We start from the raw sequence: 18,379 nt of genomic DNA on the forward strand, positions 1-18,379 counted from the left end.
TTCCTTCTCCTTAGGCAAGTATCTGTCTGTCTTTTGTTTTTTTTATGATTCCCAATATGACTTTAAATATTTTGTCCTACCTGGTGGTTGGAAGAATACAATTATGTGAGCAGACTAGTTTGGCTTTAATTTGATAGCAATGGTTTTGGTGACTGATAAAAGCCAAATTTTATACACAGCTGTAAATTACAACCTATCGAGCTTGCAAGGTTTTACAGTTAAGTCAAATTTTAAACTTGGGATATCGGATATATTCCCGGTTAAATAAAAAAAAACGCACGCATGCACACAGGCAAGAACTTTAAAAATATTTTTGTAGAGACATTGGTAAAACCATCTTTTTTTTTTTTTTTCAAGCGTACAGAATAGAATGTGGTTTTCCTTTCCAGACAGAAAACAGTACCAGTAAAAACAACTTTTTTATGTAGGCATCAGTTTTGATCAGCGACCCTTCGTTCTGTTAGTGCGGTCAATGAGACAAACATGTCTATATGGAAATAATGCTACAGACCCATACTTGATCCGTTCTAGTGGAGCAATGTGAACAGATCTGTACCCTATGATTGTGTAAGTGAGCTTAAGTGAGCTTACTACATAAAATTGATAAAATTGTGAAATACTCACGCAGATAGGAGAACAATGGCGATTATAGACCATTCTGGAGTAGTGCGATTAATATTTGTATTTGTAAATCTGAGAAAGAACAAAAAAAAAAGAATAAAATAAATCGATAACTACTTCTCCTTTTACATACCAGTTAGACTGAACCATGCACATACAGTACAATCATTACAAATGAATAATTTAGGAGGGCAAGGCTCATTTGACTGTTTAAATAGAATAACATTATTAGTCATCTAATCAGGTAAAAGCAGAGCATACAAAAAACAAGTTAAAATCAGCAGAGAACAACTACAGTACACAAGCCACCTTATGCCTGGTACACACTATGCAATTACCTGTCCGATTGATGGGTGTCGATAATTTCCAACAGGTCCAATCAAGTTTCTGATCAATTTTGTACAGAAGTGATCGGACCTGTTGGAAATGATCGATTCAACCCTTCTGACAGGAAACTGCATGGACGCAACAGGCATTAGAGCAAACTGCCGTGAGTATAATAAATCAAATGGTATTTTAGTAAATAATGTATCGATCCACAAGTTAAATTAGTATTTTCAGCAAATAGAAGATTGCTTATTTTTTACATTAATTGTAAATGTTTTCATGGCTGCCAAGCTTATTATACTGTATATCTTTACACTTGTCTTCTGGTCGCACTTGTCTTTATTGCGGCTTTCTCTCTTCATCAGAGTGTATACTCATTCTAGCGACCAGTCATTTATTTGATAGCTGCGATTTGATCAATGACATAATATTTGAGCCCACACAAACTAGAACTGCGGGACAAATATTCTCTCACGGTCAGGAATACAAAGCAGAGGAGAATTACATTGGAGCCAAGACTCCTGAGAAAAAAAATACTTAGGTGGCAGTAGGATAAACAAACCCATAACCTATTACATTTGTAGATCAGGTAAACGTTCTTCCAGATATAAATAATTTGCCTGTTCATTCAATATTAGCAGAAATCTCACCTAATATTACTCTGAACTCTGCAGCTACTAGCTTTGCACTGCTCAATGCAGTACAAAGTTATGCAACACCTCAATCGTGCACTGCTGATGCCCTCCTCATAGAATGAAAAACCAGTGGAAGGCACAATAGAAGTATTAGATGAAATAAAAGAGCACAGAGGCAGCAGGACCCTTGTGCTCTGATGTCTGCACCTGCCTGCACCCCTACAGGCAAAGCAAGAATGTTATAATGGATTGCATGATAAGCAGACCAGGACCTTATGCCTCTTAATTCCAAGCATAGTCACGATGACTATTTAGTGAACTGCTCAAGATAGTCAAATTATAATAGCAAAAACATATGATCAGACTGGACTAAGGTAACATACAAAAAAAACCACATGCTTGTACAACCAGGTAATGCATAATGATCAATTTTATTCCCATTTGGTAATGGAAACCCCAACCTACATGCAGGCTTGTTTGTGAGCTAGAATACGCCAATTCATTCAGGTTCTATAAGCATTCAGTACTCACTTCCAGAAGAAAAACCCACTAACACTGGGCAAAATCAGTAGCACGTATTTCTATGCTTGTAAGCATTGCAGAGTAATGGGGCAGGTGACAGGAATTTGTGAGCATAAAATGACAGGATACTCTCTACTGATTTCCTTATTCAGTACCATATAAGCAAACCAGCCATGCTTTGTCCGTTCTTTTGTACACAGAGAAACACTGGTGCACAGAGTTCTCCTGAGTACATGTTCACAAATCCAAGTTAGAGAACTGTGGCTTTCTTGGGTCACTTTAATATCCACAGCCTGGTCACTTTTCTGTAAAAATCTGTATTTCCAACTACAGTTCCAGAAAAACCAAGACCAATATTAGAAAGACGACAATCATCCCATGAATGTTATATCTAAATGGTAATAAAGTGCTAAGCAGGTATTTTGGGCACCGCCATAGGCATCCATGTAAACAGCCATCATTATCAGCTATACCTGAAAACTTGGATGCCGGAGGAGTTTGCCAGAGACGCCCACTATCCAAACTGCGGCTACAAATAGGGGTGCCACAGTTTGTATAGTGGATGGCTCCTGCATGCATCATTTTATCAGGCACCCACATTTCCAGTTACAGCCACTATTTGTAACCACTGACATGGGAGCCAATGGCAGCATCCAAAATTATTTGATGCCCACTATTTGTAGCTGCAGTTTGGTTAGGCATGAGTTTAGGGGGGGGTAGTTAGAGTTACGCATTGGTCGGGGGTGGGCGTCTGTTAAGGTTAGAGTTAGGCTTCTCTTGGGTTGAGTATGGTTAGGCATTGGTTGGGGGAAGGTTCAAGTGAGAATGAGGTCAGGCTAGGCCAGGCATGGGCAGACTTGGCCCTCCAGCTGTTAAGGAACTACAAGTCCCACAATGCATTGCAGGAGTCTGACAGCCACAGTCATGACTCATAAAGGCAAATGCATTGTGGGACTTGTAGTTCCGTAACAGCTGGAGGACCAAGTTTGCCCATGCCTGGGCTAGGCGATAGTAAAATATATGTAAAAGTTACCCTTTACTATTGTAATTACATAGAGCTGCATAGTAGATTAATGCTAATTTTACATATATTCTACTAGCGGCCATTTCCAGTGTTCAAAAAGTGAAGCATCCAAAAAAGCCTCTGCAACAACTTTGGATTACTGGTCCTTGAAAACAAAGGTACAGAAGTTAAACTCTTAGGTACAGACTGAGCTCCTGTGACAATGCTGTGCATTCAGTGGACTGAGGATAAGTGAAAGTGACAGTTCCAATTCATCTGGGGGCAGCCAGCACACACAGCTAAGAACAGAGAACTCTGCTCAGTATGTGAAGGTATTGATTGAAGCATAGGGAGATGATGTCCTTGTACATAAACTGTGGAAGGTGCAGAAATTTGTGTCTATCAACTCCTAGCCAATGTTCATATTGATTGGCAAACTCCCAACACTGGTCACTGCTATTAATATGCTATTTAAAAGGGGCTAGACACAAGTAACTGCTGGAGCTCATGTAATAGAGACACACGGGCCATGCAAAATCCAACCTCTCAGAGTTCACAAACAGTTCAGGCTGGGGATAGAACAACTTCACATATGCAGAATGTAAGGCCAGGAACAACTGAAGTGAGAAGAATATTGAGGCTGCCATATTTATTTCCTTGCAATACCAGTTGCCTGGCAGCCCTCCTGATCTATTTGGCTACAGTGGTGTCTGAATAACACCAGAAACAAGCATGCAGCTAACTTTGTCAGATCTGACAATATTGTCAAAAACACATCAAGAAAGCCGCACATGCACCATCCATCCAGCACAATCGGTTTATTGGCGATGACAGCAACCATGTGTACAACTATGAATTTGCCTTCTGGAGCTACCTCAGCATGTCAGCAACATGAGCAGCCATGTGTGGTGGAGGTGGGTGGCGGGCACAGAACAGAGAGACGCAACGGCCGTTTTGCGTCTAAACAACGTGTCTCCCTATTCTGTGCCTGTCGCCCACCTCCAGCACGTGCTACTTTCTTGAGATGCGGATTTGCAATTTGTCTTCCTTCTGTTCTACCCACCGACAGAGCACACATCCTGGGACAACTTCCTGATTGAACGCTAGCGACCTGGGGGAGATATTATTGCCTGTGTGTTTCTCATACTGTCTTACTGTGTTGTGACCATATTATAGAGAGTGCCGCACACCCATTTACTTCTTGTTAAAAATAATGTCAGAAACACCTGATCTGCATATGCTTGTTTATGGTCTATGGCTAAAAGTATTTGAGGCAGAGGATCAGCAGGACTGCCAGGCAATTGGTATAGCTTAAAAGGTAATAAATATGTCCGCCTCCATATGCCTCTTGCTTCAGTTCCCCTTTAAAAGAAAACCTGAAGTGAGATTTAAAAAAAAAATTGATACTCAACAAAGAACAGGGAAGGCTCGGGATCCCACAGAGCCTTGCCGGTGCTCTCTGTGTGTAGTAATCCGGCTAGAAAGTCAGAATACACCTTTGGGACTCAGAGGGCTTGGGAAGTATTCACACCCCCGAGTACTTCCAAAGATTGCAAAGATGAGTGGATTTGCATTGTGCATATGAGAGTGTCCCCTGGCAAATGCACAGTACAGATTTTAAATCTTAGTTCAGGGTGGCTTTAAAGAGAACCCGAGGTGTGTTTAAAGAATGTTATCTGCATACAGAGGCTGAATCTGCCTATACAGCCCAGCCTCTGTTGCTATCCCAAACCCCACTAAGGTCCCCCTGCACTCTGCAATCCCTCATAAATCACAGCCTTGCTGTGAGACTGTGTTTACATCTGTAGTGTCATTCTCAGCTGCTCCCCCGCCTCCTGCATAGCTCCGGTCCCTGCCCCCGTCCCTTCCCTCCAATCATCAGGGAGGGAAGGGATGCAGGCGGGGACTGGAGTTCTGCAAGAGGCGGGGAGAGCAGCAGACTGACACTATAGAGATAAACACAGCCAGCTCTGACAAGCTGTTTGTCAGCAGCGTGGCTGTGATTTATGAGGGATTGCAGAGTGCATGGGGACCTTAGGGGGGTTTGGGATAGCAACAGAGGCTGGGCTGTATAGGCAGATCCAGCCTCTGTATGCAGATAATATTCTTCAAACCCACCTCGGGTTCTCTTTAAAGCCAAACTGTAAGCACAAATGTTTCCTAGTCCTATGGAGACATCTAGTTACAGCTTGTTTTTTAATCTATGCCGAAGCGGTTGTCAAATAAGTCCTTTGTTTTTATTTTTACATTGTGGTAAAGTGAACTATTCACATTTTTACCCGTTTCCTGCATTCAGAGGCGTTTCTCAGCTAAACATGAGTTTTATGACCACTAATTATTTATCTTTGAGAGTTACTACTGAGACTGACTGCAGAGAATTTTTAATTCATTTTTTAGTCCTGGGTTCCTTAAAGAGGAACGTTTGCGAAAATCTTAAAATTTAAAAACATATACAAATAAGAAGTACATTTCTACCAGAGTAAAATGAGCCATAAATTACTTTTTTCCTATGTTGCTGTCACTTATAGTAGGTAGTAGAAATCTGACATTACTGACAGATTTTGGACTAGCCCATCTTCTCAAAGGGGGGTTCTCAAGGTTTTCTTTATTTTTAAAAGCACTTAGTGAATGGCAGTTGCTCCGTCCAACTGCCAAAATAGTGTGCAGCGAGCAGGGAGGCTGGCCAGCATCTTTATGTAAATCTTTTTCAGGGAATGTCTTTATAAAGAATAAAGGCCATGCTGAGAATCCCCTATGGAGAGATGGAGTAGCCCAAAACCTGTCAGCAATGTCAGATTTGTACTACCTACTGTAAGTGACAGCGACATAGGAGAAAAGTCATTTCTGGCTCTTTTTACTCTGGGAGAAATGTACTTCAAATTTCTATGTGTTTTAAATTTTAAGATTTTCGCTACAGTTCCTCTTCAAACTCATCCAGTAAGGGAAAAATAAACAACAGCTGTCCTACGTAGGAAACGGGAATGTACGTATTAAACATCACACACGACAATCTTACTAAGAGTTCACTTTCCACCTAATATACAGTACCTCACACCTGACAAGAACCATTATAATGAGCTTGTCAATAATACTTCCTGTCTGGGGATTTACTCCCCCTCAACACTTCCACGCTGCACAGATGGATGGGTCAAAGCTTGGCACTGCATTACTATGCGATGATTCTACCTGATGTAGTTGCGATCCTATTCATTTATAATGACTGGGATTGCAGTGCATTTCTGCAGTCAATCACAACGCATGGATCGAAACATCAGACTGTGCAGTTTATGCCCATCTTATGTCTCTGCAGATTGCATAAACGTGCGTTGCTGAAAACGTGATCAGCAAAGCACAAGTGGGGAAGGCGCCTTAGTGTTATGGCTAATAGGTGTATGCCCTCCAACGTTGTAAGCTTTTCTCTGTTGTCTGGTTTTTGTCTTTGTCTTATGCTTTCAATGTTTACCCCTCATTAATGAACATGCTTTATAAATTAACAAAAACAATAGTAGTATAATAGTAGTATCAGTACTAAAACATATTAATATATCTTAATGTGGCCACTAACGATACAATCTTTTTCATCCAATCTTACCAAATCTATGTAGTAGAAGGGTAAATCTAGTGAATATATTAAATGGATAATATAGGCAATTCTCTTATATTACATAAAATGGTAAGATTGGATGAAAAAGGTTTGATCGTTAGTGGCCACCATTAGAAAGATATAAAGTGCCACCCTCAAGCTTTCAAGCAGTATTGCCATACTTGCAGCTAGCCTGCTTAGTCCAGTACTGTGTATGATAGCCCAAGTGAAGCAAATGATTTACGTTTTAGTTTCCTTTCATGGCCCGACAGACAGACACTCTCCTGGGGATAATGTGACATCTCCGTTTTGGTAACAAAAGCGTACAGGCACGCTGGGACTTTGCTGGGAATGAACTATAACTGTACTAAAACGTCTTCAGAGATCTCCTTAGAGCATTTCCTCGTCTGCGCAGAGTGGACTAAAACACTGCAGCAAATAGGATGAGCAGTAAGTGTTTGTAAAGAGGTCAGTGGAGGGTAACATTTCAGCTTTGTAGCTCAGCCTCCTGCTCTCTATCAGTCCTCTCTGCAAGACAAAGTGACAGGCGACAGTCATCTCGTACAATCTCCAACACTGAGAGGGGGGAGAGGTTACCGATATCATCTCACTAGCCATTTACACAGACTTCTTTTACTGAACTCAGAGGAAACAGCAGGCTCTGGTTACCTGATGCAAACTTTTCCAGGCTGTTAAGAAGTGCAACACATTTATTTAATTTGCACATTTATATGCAATTAATAACAAGGAAGATTACAGTTGTTAAAATAAAAGATATGCTATACTCACCGTGGAATATATACAGTTCTTAAAGTGACACTGAAGTGGAAAAAACTTATGATATAATTAATTGATTGTGTAGTACGGTTAATTAGAAAAACATTAGTAGCAAAGAAAAGAATCTCATATTTTTATTTTCAGTTATATAGCTTTTTTTTTGTTTATAACATTGCATCATTCTGTCATATTTGCAGTTTATAAACTACACTACTTAAAAATATAAACTATGAAACAGAGCAGAGATAATGTCTCTTTAGAACTTCCCTGCAGTAAAGACTTATCTAAAGCGGTCTTTCACTGTTTCTTTGCTGTAGAAGTGCTTCAGAAAACAGGACTGTCCATTTGGGTCGGAAATCTCAGAGAAGCTCTTTTGCATAGATAACAACTAAAGTTACTTAACTCTTCCAGTACTGGAAACCATAGGAAACTCTTTCCTTTGCTACTAATGATCTATTTCTTAGCTGTACTATACATACAATTCATTATCTCATATGTTTATTTTCACTTCAGATCCCTTTAAAAAAAATATGATTATACAGTTTAGTGACAGATACATGAAACCGTATGCATGAATATTTTGTATAAATTATTCTCAGCCAGCAGATGGATGTTCAAAAACACCGGCAGCAAGTTTCGGGATTACGGAAAGGTTGCAATCAGGAACAGAGCCCAGCGCCAGAAGTCAGACTACCATGGTTTAGACCAGTGTTTCTCAACATTTTATTGGTATGTACCCCTTTTAAATCCCTGTACTCACCAAGTACCTCCTGCCATAGTAAACATTATCTCTAGTACCCCTTGACAAATATATGTTTAATCATAGTACATAATCATTGGTTCTAAACAATTTCCAAGCATTTACTATTGCTTCTAATTAGCTAAAATACTAATTTGGTGTTGTTAATATAGGATTTATCATTTTCTAAAACTCTAAATTTGTTATACTTGGTTAATTATATCAAGCCGAAGTACCCCCTGGAACCATTAGAAGTACCCCCTGGGGTACACGTACCGCATGTTGAGAACCTAGGGTTTAGACAACCTCTGGATCGTAATGAGGCTTCCCTCGCTGTCCCCCGATCCCGTCACCATTCGTGGACCCTCCAGCTAATCGGGGCCACTCTCCGCTTCTGGCACGAGTATGGCCGTGCTGCAGCTGCATGAGAATGGCCGCGCCTGCGCAGTAGCTCGTGCACGAATGGCTCCAGCATACGACCATGCTCGTAGCACGTCCCCGGTCAGATTACCACGACACGCCCTTGTCAGTAATCTTTGAAGGGTCAGCAAGCGGCAATGGGTGGATGAAGGACACAGTGGGAAAGCTCATTAGAATCAAAAAGATTCCCTCTTCTTAGGTGAGTATGTGATTTTGAAGCAGAGGGTCTGGAAGCAACCCATGCAGAACAAACACTCCTTATTTATTTAGAATTATCTTGGAAAAAAACTGCAAAAAGCCATTTAAAATGTAGATCAGAAGATCTCAGCTGCAATCAAGTTTCCCACTATTAATTGATCCAGAACATCGGGAAAACTATTTGAACACTGATAACCAAAGAACTGTCCTCCAAGTTCTGGTTCACAATGAGTTGTTACTCTGGGTGTTTCAAGTCCCACCACATAGAGCCATATTAATCTATGCCATGCACTGATGAGGATCAATCAGTCCAAAAACAGTCTGTTGGCATGTTAGATTATTGTGGCCCTGCAATATTAACAAGCTTACACATCACTGCATTTCAACAGTTCTGAAGGTGTGTTTAGCTATCAGGGATAACAAAAGGATGATTAGAATATTCAGCACTGAAGCCTTGTGGGACAACTTAAAGAGAACCCGAGGTGGGGATATGGGGGGGGGGGGGATGGGACACAGAGCCATGTTCTCTGCCTAATGACATGGCTTTGTGTCCCCCAACCACCGCACTGTGTCCAGACCCCCCCCCCCCCCCTCCGAGTTTAGCGGCAAAATTTGTTGCTAACTCAGAGGTAAGCAGAGGGAGAGGCATTCCCTGTTTGAAATGCCCGCCAGGGGCATTCCAACAGGGTTTCCTGAGCTTCCATTGGTCAGCTCTCTCCTCTGGCCGCGCCTCCTACTGCTCCCCCACACGCTATGAGAGACCACATAGTCTCTCAGTGCAGCTACGTCACCGAGTGGTCACACAAGTGAGAGTGGGCTATTGCACCCATGGGAGCGGCAGTTTTTGCGGCTATCTGATCCACTCAGTCCTGAAGATCAGGTAGCCAACTTTTTTTTTATTTTTTGAGCCCACCTTGGACTCTCTTTAAAGGTCACTCCAACCTGAATAATTGCAAATACTTTTTGTTTTAAGAAGGCAAATTTCTGTTTACCATAGCATTTTAGTAAGGAGGCTTTTTGGTCTTTTTCAGCTCCTTATACACGTCAAGGAGTTCTGCTTCACAATGAGCTTGCTGGGCAACCTGTAACTCTGACCTAACCAGAACCTAATTCCCTAACAGTAACCTAACACTTATCTTGTCTCCACACCTTTTCCTAACACCAATCTTCTTTATTCTTCAATGCCAAACACTAGCCTAAACCTTTTAATAATCAAGACCATTCCAATGGATCTTAAATAAAACCTTGCACCCATTATTAACCATTTTCATGGCACAATCCCATGAACATCAGCTTCTCTTCTATGCTTAATCATAAGCCATCTTCAAAACTTCCAAAGTTACTTAATTGCCCTAATACTTTCATCTAACGCCAACCAAAAACTCAATACATACCAAAAATTGACATAAAGCTTCGCATTCAACACCCCCCTTCACCGCCAAAAAACCTGAATCTTACTAGTACATGATTGCTGCATTACAAATATTAGGATAACTGATATTCGCAATCTTAACTTGAATCCTCCTTCTCAAGTCCTAGGAAACTGCTACTATAATTTGTCTTGACCCGAGGCAAGGCTACCAAAGGTAAGCACAGAGGAATTTTCATGCTGGATCTACATATCTTTGTGCGTTGTCCATTCTTCTCTGCACCCCCCCCCCCCCCCCCCACTCCTTATTCCCAGTCTGCAAATGTTGCTTTAGGCAAAAGTCAAAATTTTCAAGGAGTGATGAGGCAGGATTGTGGTGAAGTTTCCTCCTCTTAAGAGGAGTGAACAGGCAGGGGAATAGGAGGGTGATAGGAGGAAACATTGCAGCAAGCATGCCTCTACCGGTCTGAAAATTTGACTTCAGTCAAAAGTCAATTTTCAAATGCTGATTGGGGACCATGTAGAACAAGTAGAGGAGCGTACAACGCACAGGGGTATGTGGATCTGGCATGAACTAACCTCTGTGGTTACCTTAGGTTGCTTTGTCCGAAAGCCAGATTTGCTTTAACTGCTTAAAGGGAACCTAAACTGAGAAGAATATGGATGTTTCCTTTTAAACAACACCAGTTGCCTGGTAGTCCTGCTGATGCCTTTGGCTGCAGTTGTCGCAGGATTACAGACCTGAAACAAGCATGCAGCTAATCCAGTCTGACTTCAGTCAGAGTACCTGATCTGCATGCTTGTTCAGGGGCTGTGGCTAAAAGTATTAGACACACAGGATCAGCAGGAGAGTCAGGCAACTGGTATTATTTTAAAAGGAAAAATCTATATCCTCAGTTTAGGTTCCCTTTAAGGACCTCGCTAATTGAAATCTATTGTTTTGATCGCTATCTGGCTGCCAGGGCGTAGTTTTCAATACACCGACGCCGTACATTCTTGACGCTTTCGTCGCTCCTGACGATCTTGACGCTGCCTCCCCGCTGAAGCTCACTCGCTCTGCCGTCTCTATGACGGCAGAACCCTGTGAATGGGTCAGGAGACGATTTCATTGGTTCCTGACCCTGTCTATCAACGTAAGTAGTTTCCATTGGCTTACATTGATAGGCAGGGTCAGGTGCCAATGAAAGCAGCTCCTGACCGGCTCACAGTAACTCTGCCGTCATAAAGACGGCAGAGTGGGTGTCTGAGGTTCTCAGGGTGCGGCACGGATGGTGATTGCGGCGGGTATGTGCGTCAATTCATCGGTATTCATCGTTATTTCGACGTTCCTTGTACCAGCGGTCTCTGGTCCTTAAGGGGACAGAGACCGCTGGTACTTAAGTGGTTGAGGAATGAGAGATGGCTATTTGCGTGAAGGCAATATACTCATACCAGACATGTATGGTTTAGGTCTCTTAAACTACTTAATACCTATAGTGAAAGTAGTGATACAAACATGGGTTATAAAGATGGGATGCTATAACAAACATCTAAATACGATAGAAGCAACTTGATGCTTTCACAACTCATACAACAAAGCCACGCTTAAAAGACTGTTACTCACCTAAAGGTATTCACCAGGTTGTGTAACTCTTTAGATACATCACTGTACGTAATCTGAAGTGGTACTAAAATAGCTGGTAGCCTGTAACACATAAGACAAGAAATTAAGATTTATCAGAGCATAAGAAGCACCACGAAGATCTGCATAGCTTTCATGTCCAAACAACTCTCAGGAGAAAATCTTCCCCTGCAGTGATACTTAAGGGATACCCGGCCAGAGGCAAAGCTACCCGACATAAGCACAGAAATATGTTCATGCTGGATCCACATACCTTTGTGCATTGTCCGTCCCTCTCTCCTTACCTTTCCCCAGTCCCCATAACCATTCTTTGAAAAATGTGACTTTTGGTTAAAGTCAAAATTTCTGACAGGAAGAGGCAGGCTTGCTCCGATATTACCTCCTATCAACCTCCTCTTAAAGAGTAACTGCCGGGCATAAAATCAATTTTTTATTTTTATTTGGTAAACAAGTAATAAGGATGCTAACCAGGCAATCCAAAAGTTAAAAAATCACTTATTTTTCTTCTCCATAAAACATTGTCCCCCAGGCTCTTATTTGGTACATCTGCCGCACAAAGGAAGTTGCAGGGCTTGCTGGGTTTTCTTTTATTCTTCTTTACTTTCCCCTCAGACATAAAGGAGTCATCAACCAATATGCCCTACCCCCCGATCTACTTACCTGGGGCTTCCTCCAGCCCCTTGCAGCTGACATGTCCCATGCCGCAGCTCCACTCTCAGCCGCTGGCCCAGGGACCCTGCATGGTGTCTTGCCATGCATCCTCTACTGCACCTGTGCTGCTGTCAATCAAGTGGACATTGTCTGTGGTGTACCGCGCAGTACACTGTGGACAATGTGGTCTTGATAGACAGCGGTGCTCGCGCAGGTACTAGAGGGGACAACCTCGTGGTCGACCTCTGCACCGAGCGGGGACCCCGGGCCGGCGGCTGAGAGACATGGACATGGGACATGTCAGCTGCAAGGGGCTGTAGGAAGCCCCAGGTAAGTAGATCGGGGAGTAGGGCATATCGCATGATGACTCCTTTAACTAATGAAGCCTGATTGGCTGAAGCCTCGTTCCCTCCTGTCTTCCCCTCCCACTCTGTTCCTCTATGATTGGCCAACATTTCTCAATGCACGTTATACTGGATGGGAGTGTCTGAAGACTGGGAGGGCAATGATACACAGACAAAATAAGGGAGGAAATGACGTCAGGATTGGCTTAAAGATAGACAGACAAAATGGAAAATCCTAAGAAGATTCTTTTTTCACTATAGAAAAATCACTAAAATCAAAAGGTGGACAGTGCAATACATGTGTTATGTAAGTAGAGCAAGTATTTATCTGTACACACACACACACACACACACACACACGTGTATGTATGCATATATGTGTATGTAGCTCCACTTTTTAAGGGGAGTGAATGAGGCCTGAAGCAGAGGGAATGGGAGGGTTACAGGAGGGATCATCACCACAAGCATGCATCTTCCTGTCTTCAGCCTAAAAGTCAGAGTGATTATGGAAACTGGGGGCGGAGGGGGGGGGGGGGGGGTGAGGAGAGGAACAACACAGAGATATGTGCTTTAAACCAGTCCTATAGTGGCTTGCTGAAAAAAGGGTGAATACTATATGTAGGCTTACCACATAAGTAGAGTCAGTTGTCCCTGGCAGGTACCTGGCATTTGACAGAAATCTGGCCTCAGATCAGACTCCATGCCTACCCATGTCATGTGACTGGTGCTGAGCCTCTGCAATTATACAGGGCAGTACATGGCAAGCAAAAATGACTTTGGCACCTCTCAATGCACCAGTGCTCCATAGTGATGGGTACCAAGCTATTTGCATGTCCATGAGGTGATGCTTGAATGGAGTTAGCAGGGGAGAAGTCTATAGCCTATTGCTCACTCAAGAGACCATTTACCAGGTCTCAAAACAAACAAGATAGCAAAACCTTGAATTGAATATTATTTTGACCTATTCCTTGCCACATATTGCTGTAGTGAATTAGGCCCACTACATTAGAAATATTTTGATGCCAGTCCAGGTGGAGGCCACTCCTTGGCACGTCACAACTGAGCAAGAAAATAAAGAGCAGTTCCCATAAAACTATGCAAAGATTCAGCGCTTAGCCAAGCATAAACTGTGTTGCTGTTCTGCATGAAGAAGTAGAGGGCAAAGCTTTCAAGGGTGGTCCTGATAGAAAATAAGCTGCTGGGAAATCTCTGCTAAAAGATTATAAAATTAGTACTTAACTCCTCCTCACACTCAAAACACAATTGAGTTTTATATTCTCCAGGGAGGCCAACAATAACAAAACTGTTTTCAGATACTTCTATCAATATCCTTGTGCCATCTCTGTGAACTGCATGGTGGAAGCAAAACACAGATTTTAATTTTGTTTACAACAACCTGTCAGTAGTTTAAGTCAGGTACAGGTTTTGCTGTTATTATGTATCACTTGATAAAGAATGAATATAGAAAAAAAAAATTACCAAATTTAATATAGTTTAATTTTCAAGAACGCATAAATTCACTCAATAATTTCCCTGGCAGCTGGGGGTAGGTGGCGGGTTAGGGTTAAATACATGAGGTGAGGAAAATAAAAAAAAAAAAGTTTTACGCATCTGGGGTTTCTTCCAGTCCCTAGAAATCTATTGGTGCCCACGCTGCTGTTCCGCTCTCCTGCAGGACGTCGCTTCGTCCTCTGTAACATCGCAAACCCACAGCTGTAACAGGATCTTTTGCACAGGCCACTTGTGATCGTGCTCCCATGACCACGGGAGCGCGATCATGAGAGGTGCGCATGCGCAGAAGATCTTGACCCAGCCACAGGCTGTGATCTTACACAGAGCAAAGCAGCGGCATTGAGAAAAGTGGAACAGCGGCATGGGTGAGTAAAACTTTTTTTTTTCCCCCTCACCTGTATTCTTTAACCACTTCACCCCCAGGGGGATTTTACCCTAATGGACCAGAGCAATTTTCCCCTGCCAGTGCTTCTCCCTTTCATTTGCCAATAACTTTATTACTACTTATCAAAACAAAATGATCTATACCTTGTTTTTTTTGCCACAAATTCGTTTTTTTGGGGGCGATACTTATTTTTAGGAATTGCTTTATTTTCTATGCATTTTAGTGAAGGAAAAAAGAAAAAAAAAAAGGAAAAAGAAAAAAAACTTCAGGCATTGCAAATGGTTAGGGCTTGTTCCCCTTCACCAATCATGGATCTCTGAGTCCTGACGGGTGCGAGCGGCAGGCGCACGTTTGTCGGTGGCAAGGGGCAAGCGATGCATTAAAATGTCCTGGAGCCTCCAGCATTACGTTTTAATGTAGCGCCTTGCCGCTAAGAGGTTAAGCATTAGTGAGGGGGATAAGTTAGAGTTAGGCATTGGTGGTGATGTCAAAGTTAGTGTTAAAGAGACTCCGTAACAAAAATTTCATCCTGTTTTCTACCATCCTACAAGTTCCAAAACCTATTCTAATGTGCTCTGGCTTACTGCAGCACTTTCTTCTATCACCATCTCTGTAATAAATCAGCTTATCTTTCCCCTGTCGGACTTGTCACCCTGTGTCTGGAAGGCTGCCAAGTTCTTCAGTGTTGAGATTCTGTGATGCACGCCCACAAGGCGCCCTCTATGCACACTAACTATGTGTTATTTAGATTAGGGGCAGCTTCTCTCTGCTCTCTTATCTTTTACAAGCTGGATAAATCATCATCTGAGCTGGCTGGGCTTTCACATACTGAGGAATTACAAACACAGGCAGAGCTGTTTGCTGGAAGAATCAGCCTGACACTTCAGTGCATGAGAGCTGCAGGGGGAAAGAAACACACAAATGATCTCTTGAGATTCAAAAGGAATGCTGTATACAGCCTGCTTGTGTATGGATGTATTTTCTATGTGTGGACATACTGTACATCAACCTACTTGTTTTGGTGGCCATTTTGTTTGTTTATAAACAAACTTTCTAAAACTGTTTTTAACCACTTTTAATGGGGCGGGGAGCAGCGAAATTGTGACAGAGGGGAATAGGAGATGTCCCCTAACGCACTGGTATGTTTACTTTTGTGCGATTTTAACAATACAGATTCTCTTTAAGCGTCAATGAACGGATGGCTCATATGAGAATGACCACTGCCTAATAGTAGAATATTGGAAATGTTACTGATATTTTACTAGTGACCACATACGGTGCCCAAATTTCCGTGGTGCCATTTTTGCATGAACACTTGGCAGCTAGTTACAGTATAGTGTTACTGCAAAACACGGCTTTAGAATCTATAGGTGCTGTTACCATTTTGCCTTTGCCATCTGCACAGAATACTTGGCCTTTGTGACTGCAACAGCAAGGGTGCCACCTGCAGGCTAAATCACACAGTAAACTTTGAAAATAGGGGGAAAATGCCACATTCCACAAAACAACAAACAGGGTAGCAGTGTAATGTATACCTAAAGACTGCAAAATAAAGAATAATGGAACCATAATGTTTAGGTAAATGTGCGGTATTTGCTAGGAAGTAGTAATATTTCAATTATCTGTGCTCTTTGCAACATATGCTCCTCAATGTCCAAATGTGATAATGGTCCAAGGATAATTCAATGAATCGTATAAGTACCACTAAAAAATATACCATATAAAACAAATACACGATGCGTGCGAAGAAACCATCTCAGCATCCAGACTCTCCCTCCAGATGACTAAAAAGCTGCATCCTTTGAATAGGAGTTTAGCCACTCATATGCTTCTTAAAGCCAGTGGAGTTTGGAACCTACTGGTATGTCATACATGGAAAGTGCATGGAAAGTTTCCAGGTTGTTTGTAGATCTGCTCTCTTTACCACTTCCTCCCACAAGGTCCACAAGGTATTATACTCCAAAATATTGGTTGTGTGAACAGCAAACAGCAGTAGGACATATGAAGAAGTGATATACGCTGCTGTGGATTGTGCGTATAAAAAATATTTATACATGTATGAAGAGTTACAGATTGCCCAGCAAGCTCAGGATGAACCAAAACCAGGGCTGTGGAGTGGGTACAAAAACCTTCTGACTCAGACTCCTCAGTTTATGAAACAATTGACTCCGACTCCAGGTACCCAAAATTGCTCCAATTCAGACTCCTCAACTCTGACTCCTTAGGGTGCCCATACATGGTACAATAAAAACATTCGATTTTCCAGTTTTTTCGACTAAAATGATCAAATCGAATGAAAGTTGAAAAGAATCTTTTATTTCTTCGAACAAAAAAAAAAAACAAAAACGAATGATTATCCCGTTTTTTTCCCCATTAAAATCCGATCAAACATGTTGGAAAAATCTTTATATTCGATCTAATGGAACAATCGATCTAAATGATCTAATCGTAAAAAAATAAATAAAATTGTACCATGTATGGGCAACACTAATCTAATTTTTACTAAGGCTATGTATTTGGTTCAGAAATCATCCGACTCAGACTCCTCAGTGTATTGAAACCATCGATTCCGACTCCAGGTCCCCAAAATTGCTCCGACTCCACAGCCCTGTTCAGAACTCCCAGGAGTGTGTAATGTATGAAGTAATGTAGGAAGTCAGCAAGAAATGTTTCACAATTGCTTAGGGCCACTTTAACAATGCATGATGTGTGTATGTTATAATTTAGTATTCATATAGCGCCGACATCTTCCACAACACTGTACAGAGTATATTGTCTTGTTCCTCAGAGGGGCTCCCAATCTAAGCCCCTCTTAGTCATAGTCATAGGTCTATGTATGTATCGTGTAGTGTATGTATGTATGTATCATTGTCTAGGGACAATTTAGGGGGAAGCACAGGGGGAAGCACAGGTAGAACATACAAACTCCATGCAGATAGTGCCCTGGCTGGGATTCAAACCAGGGACCCAGCAAGGTGAGCATGCTAACCACTATGCCGTGCTGTATGAGTGGAATGAGACCCGACACACACAGGCGACCATTTGGGGCAGAGGTTGTTCAAGTGATGTATTCTGCTGCTTTGCAGGGAACAGGATGGCACACAAACGAACGTCACCGGAGCATCTTAGGCAAGGAAAAAAAACAATGCACTTGGCCAAGTTGATCCATCAGGGGGATTGCTTGCCGACACACCAAGGATGATCGGAAGCTGCTGAGCACATGCTAGATTCTCTGAAGAGGAGGCCCCCTTGGCAGAGAACCATCAAGCATGTGTGCACTGCTGTCTCTCTGAGCACAGACAGATGTACGAAAAACTCTTCTCGCTGGATATTGCTGGTACTATAGGTCTGCTGCGACAAGCAACCAAAATACAACTGTACTGCAGCCATATAAGGTTATAGTGAGAAGTTGCCCTTTCTCACCATTTCCCAAACCCTACTGCACTTTTTTAAACTTCTCTGTTTAATACCAGAATAGAGGGAGTAACTCTCACAAAGCCAAAATAATCTGTTATAACAGTCATTACAAACAAAGGTGGACTATACCATAACCTATGTACTTCAGGTTTAAACATGTCCCAGTTCATTTGCATAAAAGTAAGAATTTACAATAAACCATTTTAGTGCTACTTCTTGCTTCTGCTATTTACAATATTTTTTGTATTATCTCTG

At 42.0% G+C, this 18,379-nt stretch overlaps 1 protein-coding gene across 1 annotated transcript in view; it reads right to left on the reverse strand.

The window, feature by feature from the left end:
* Nucleotides 1–18,379, reverse strand: part of RPAP2 (RNA polymerase II associated protein 2) — a 78,066-nt gene that overhangs the window by 24,485 nt on the left and 35,202 nt on the right. Inside the window, exons 10-11 of the mRNA XM_068242611.1 lie at nucleotides 11,798–11,878; nucleotides 625–693 (exon numbers count right to left, since the gene is read on the reverse strand). Coding sequence (XP_068098712.1) covers nucleotides 625–693; nucleotides 11,798–11,878 — 150 coding nt within the window. The remainder of the gene's footprint in view (nucleotides 1–624; nucleotides 694–11,797; nucleotides 11,879–18,379) is intronic.

This window comes from Hyperolius riggenbachi, chromosome 6, assembly GCF_040937935.1.
Source record: "Hyperolius riggenbachi isolate aHypRig1 chromosome 6, aHypRig1.pri, whole genome shotgun sequence".
NCBI lineage: Eukaryota > Metazoa > Chordata > Amphibia > Anura > Hyperoliidae > Hyperolius > Hyperolius riggenbachi.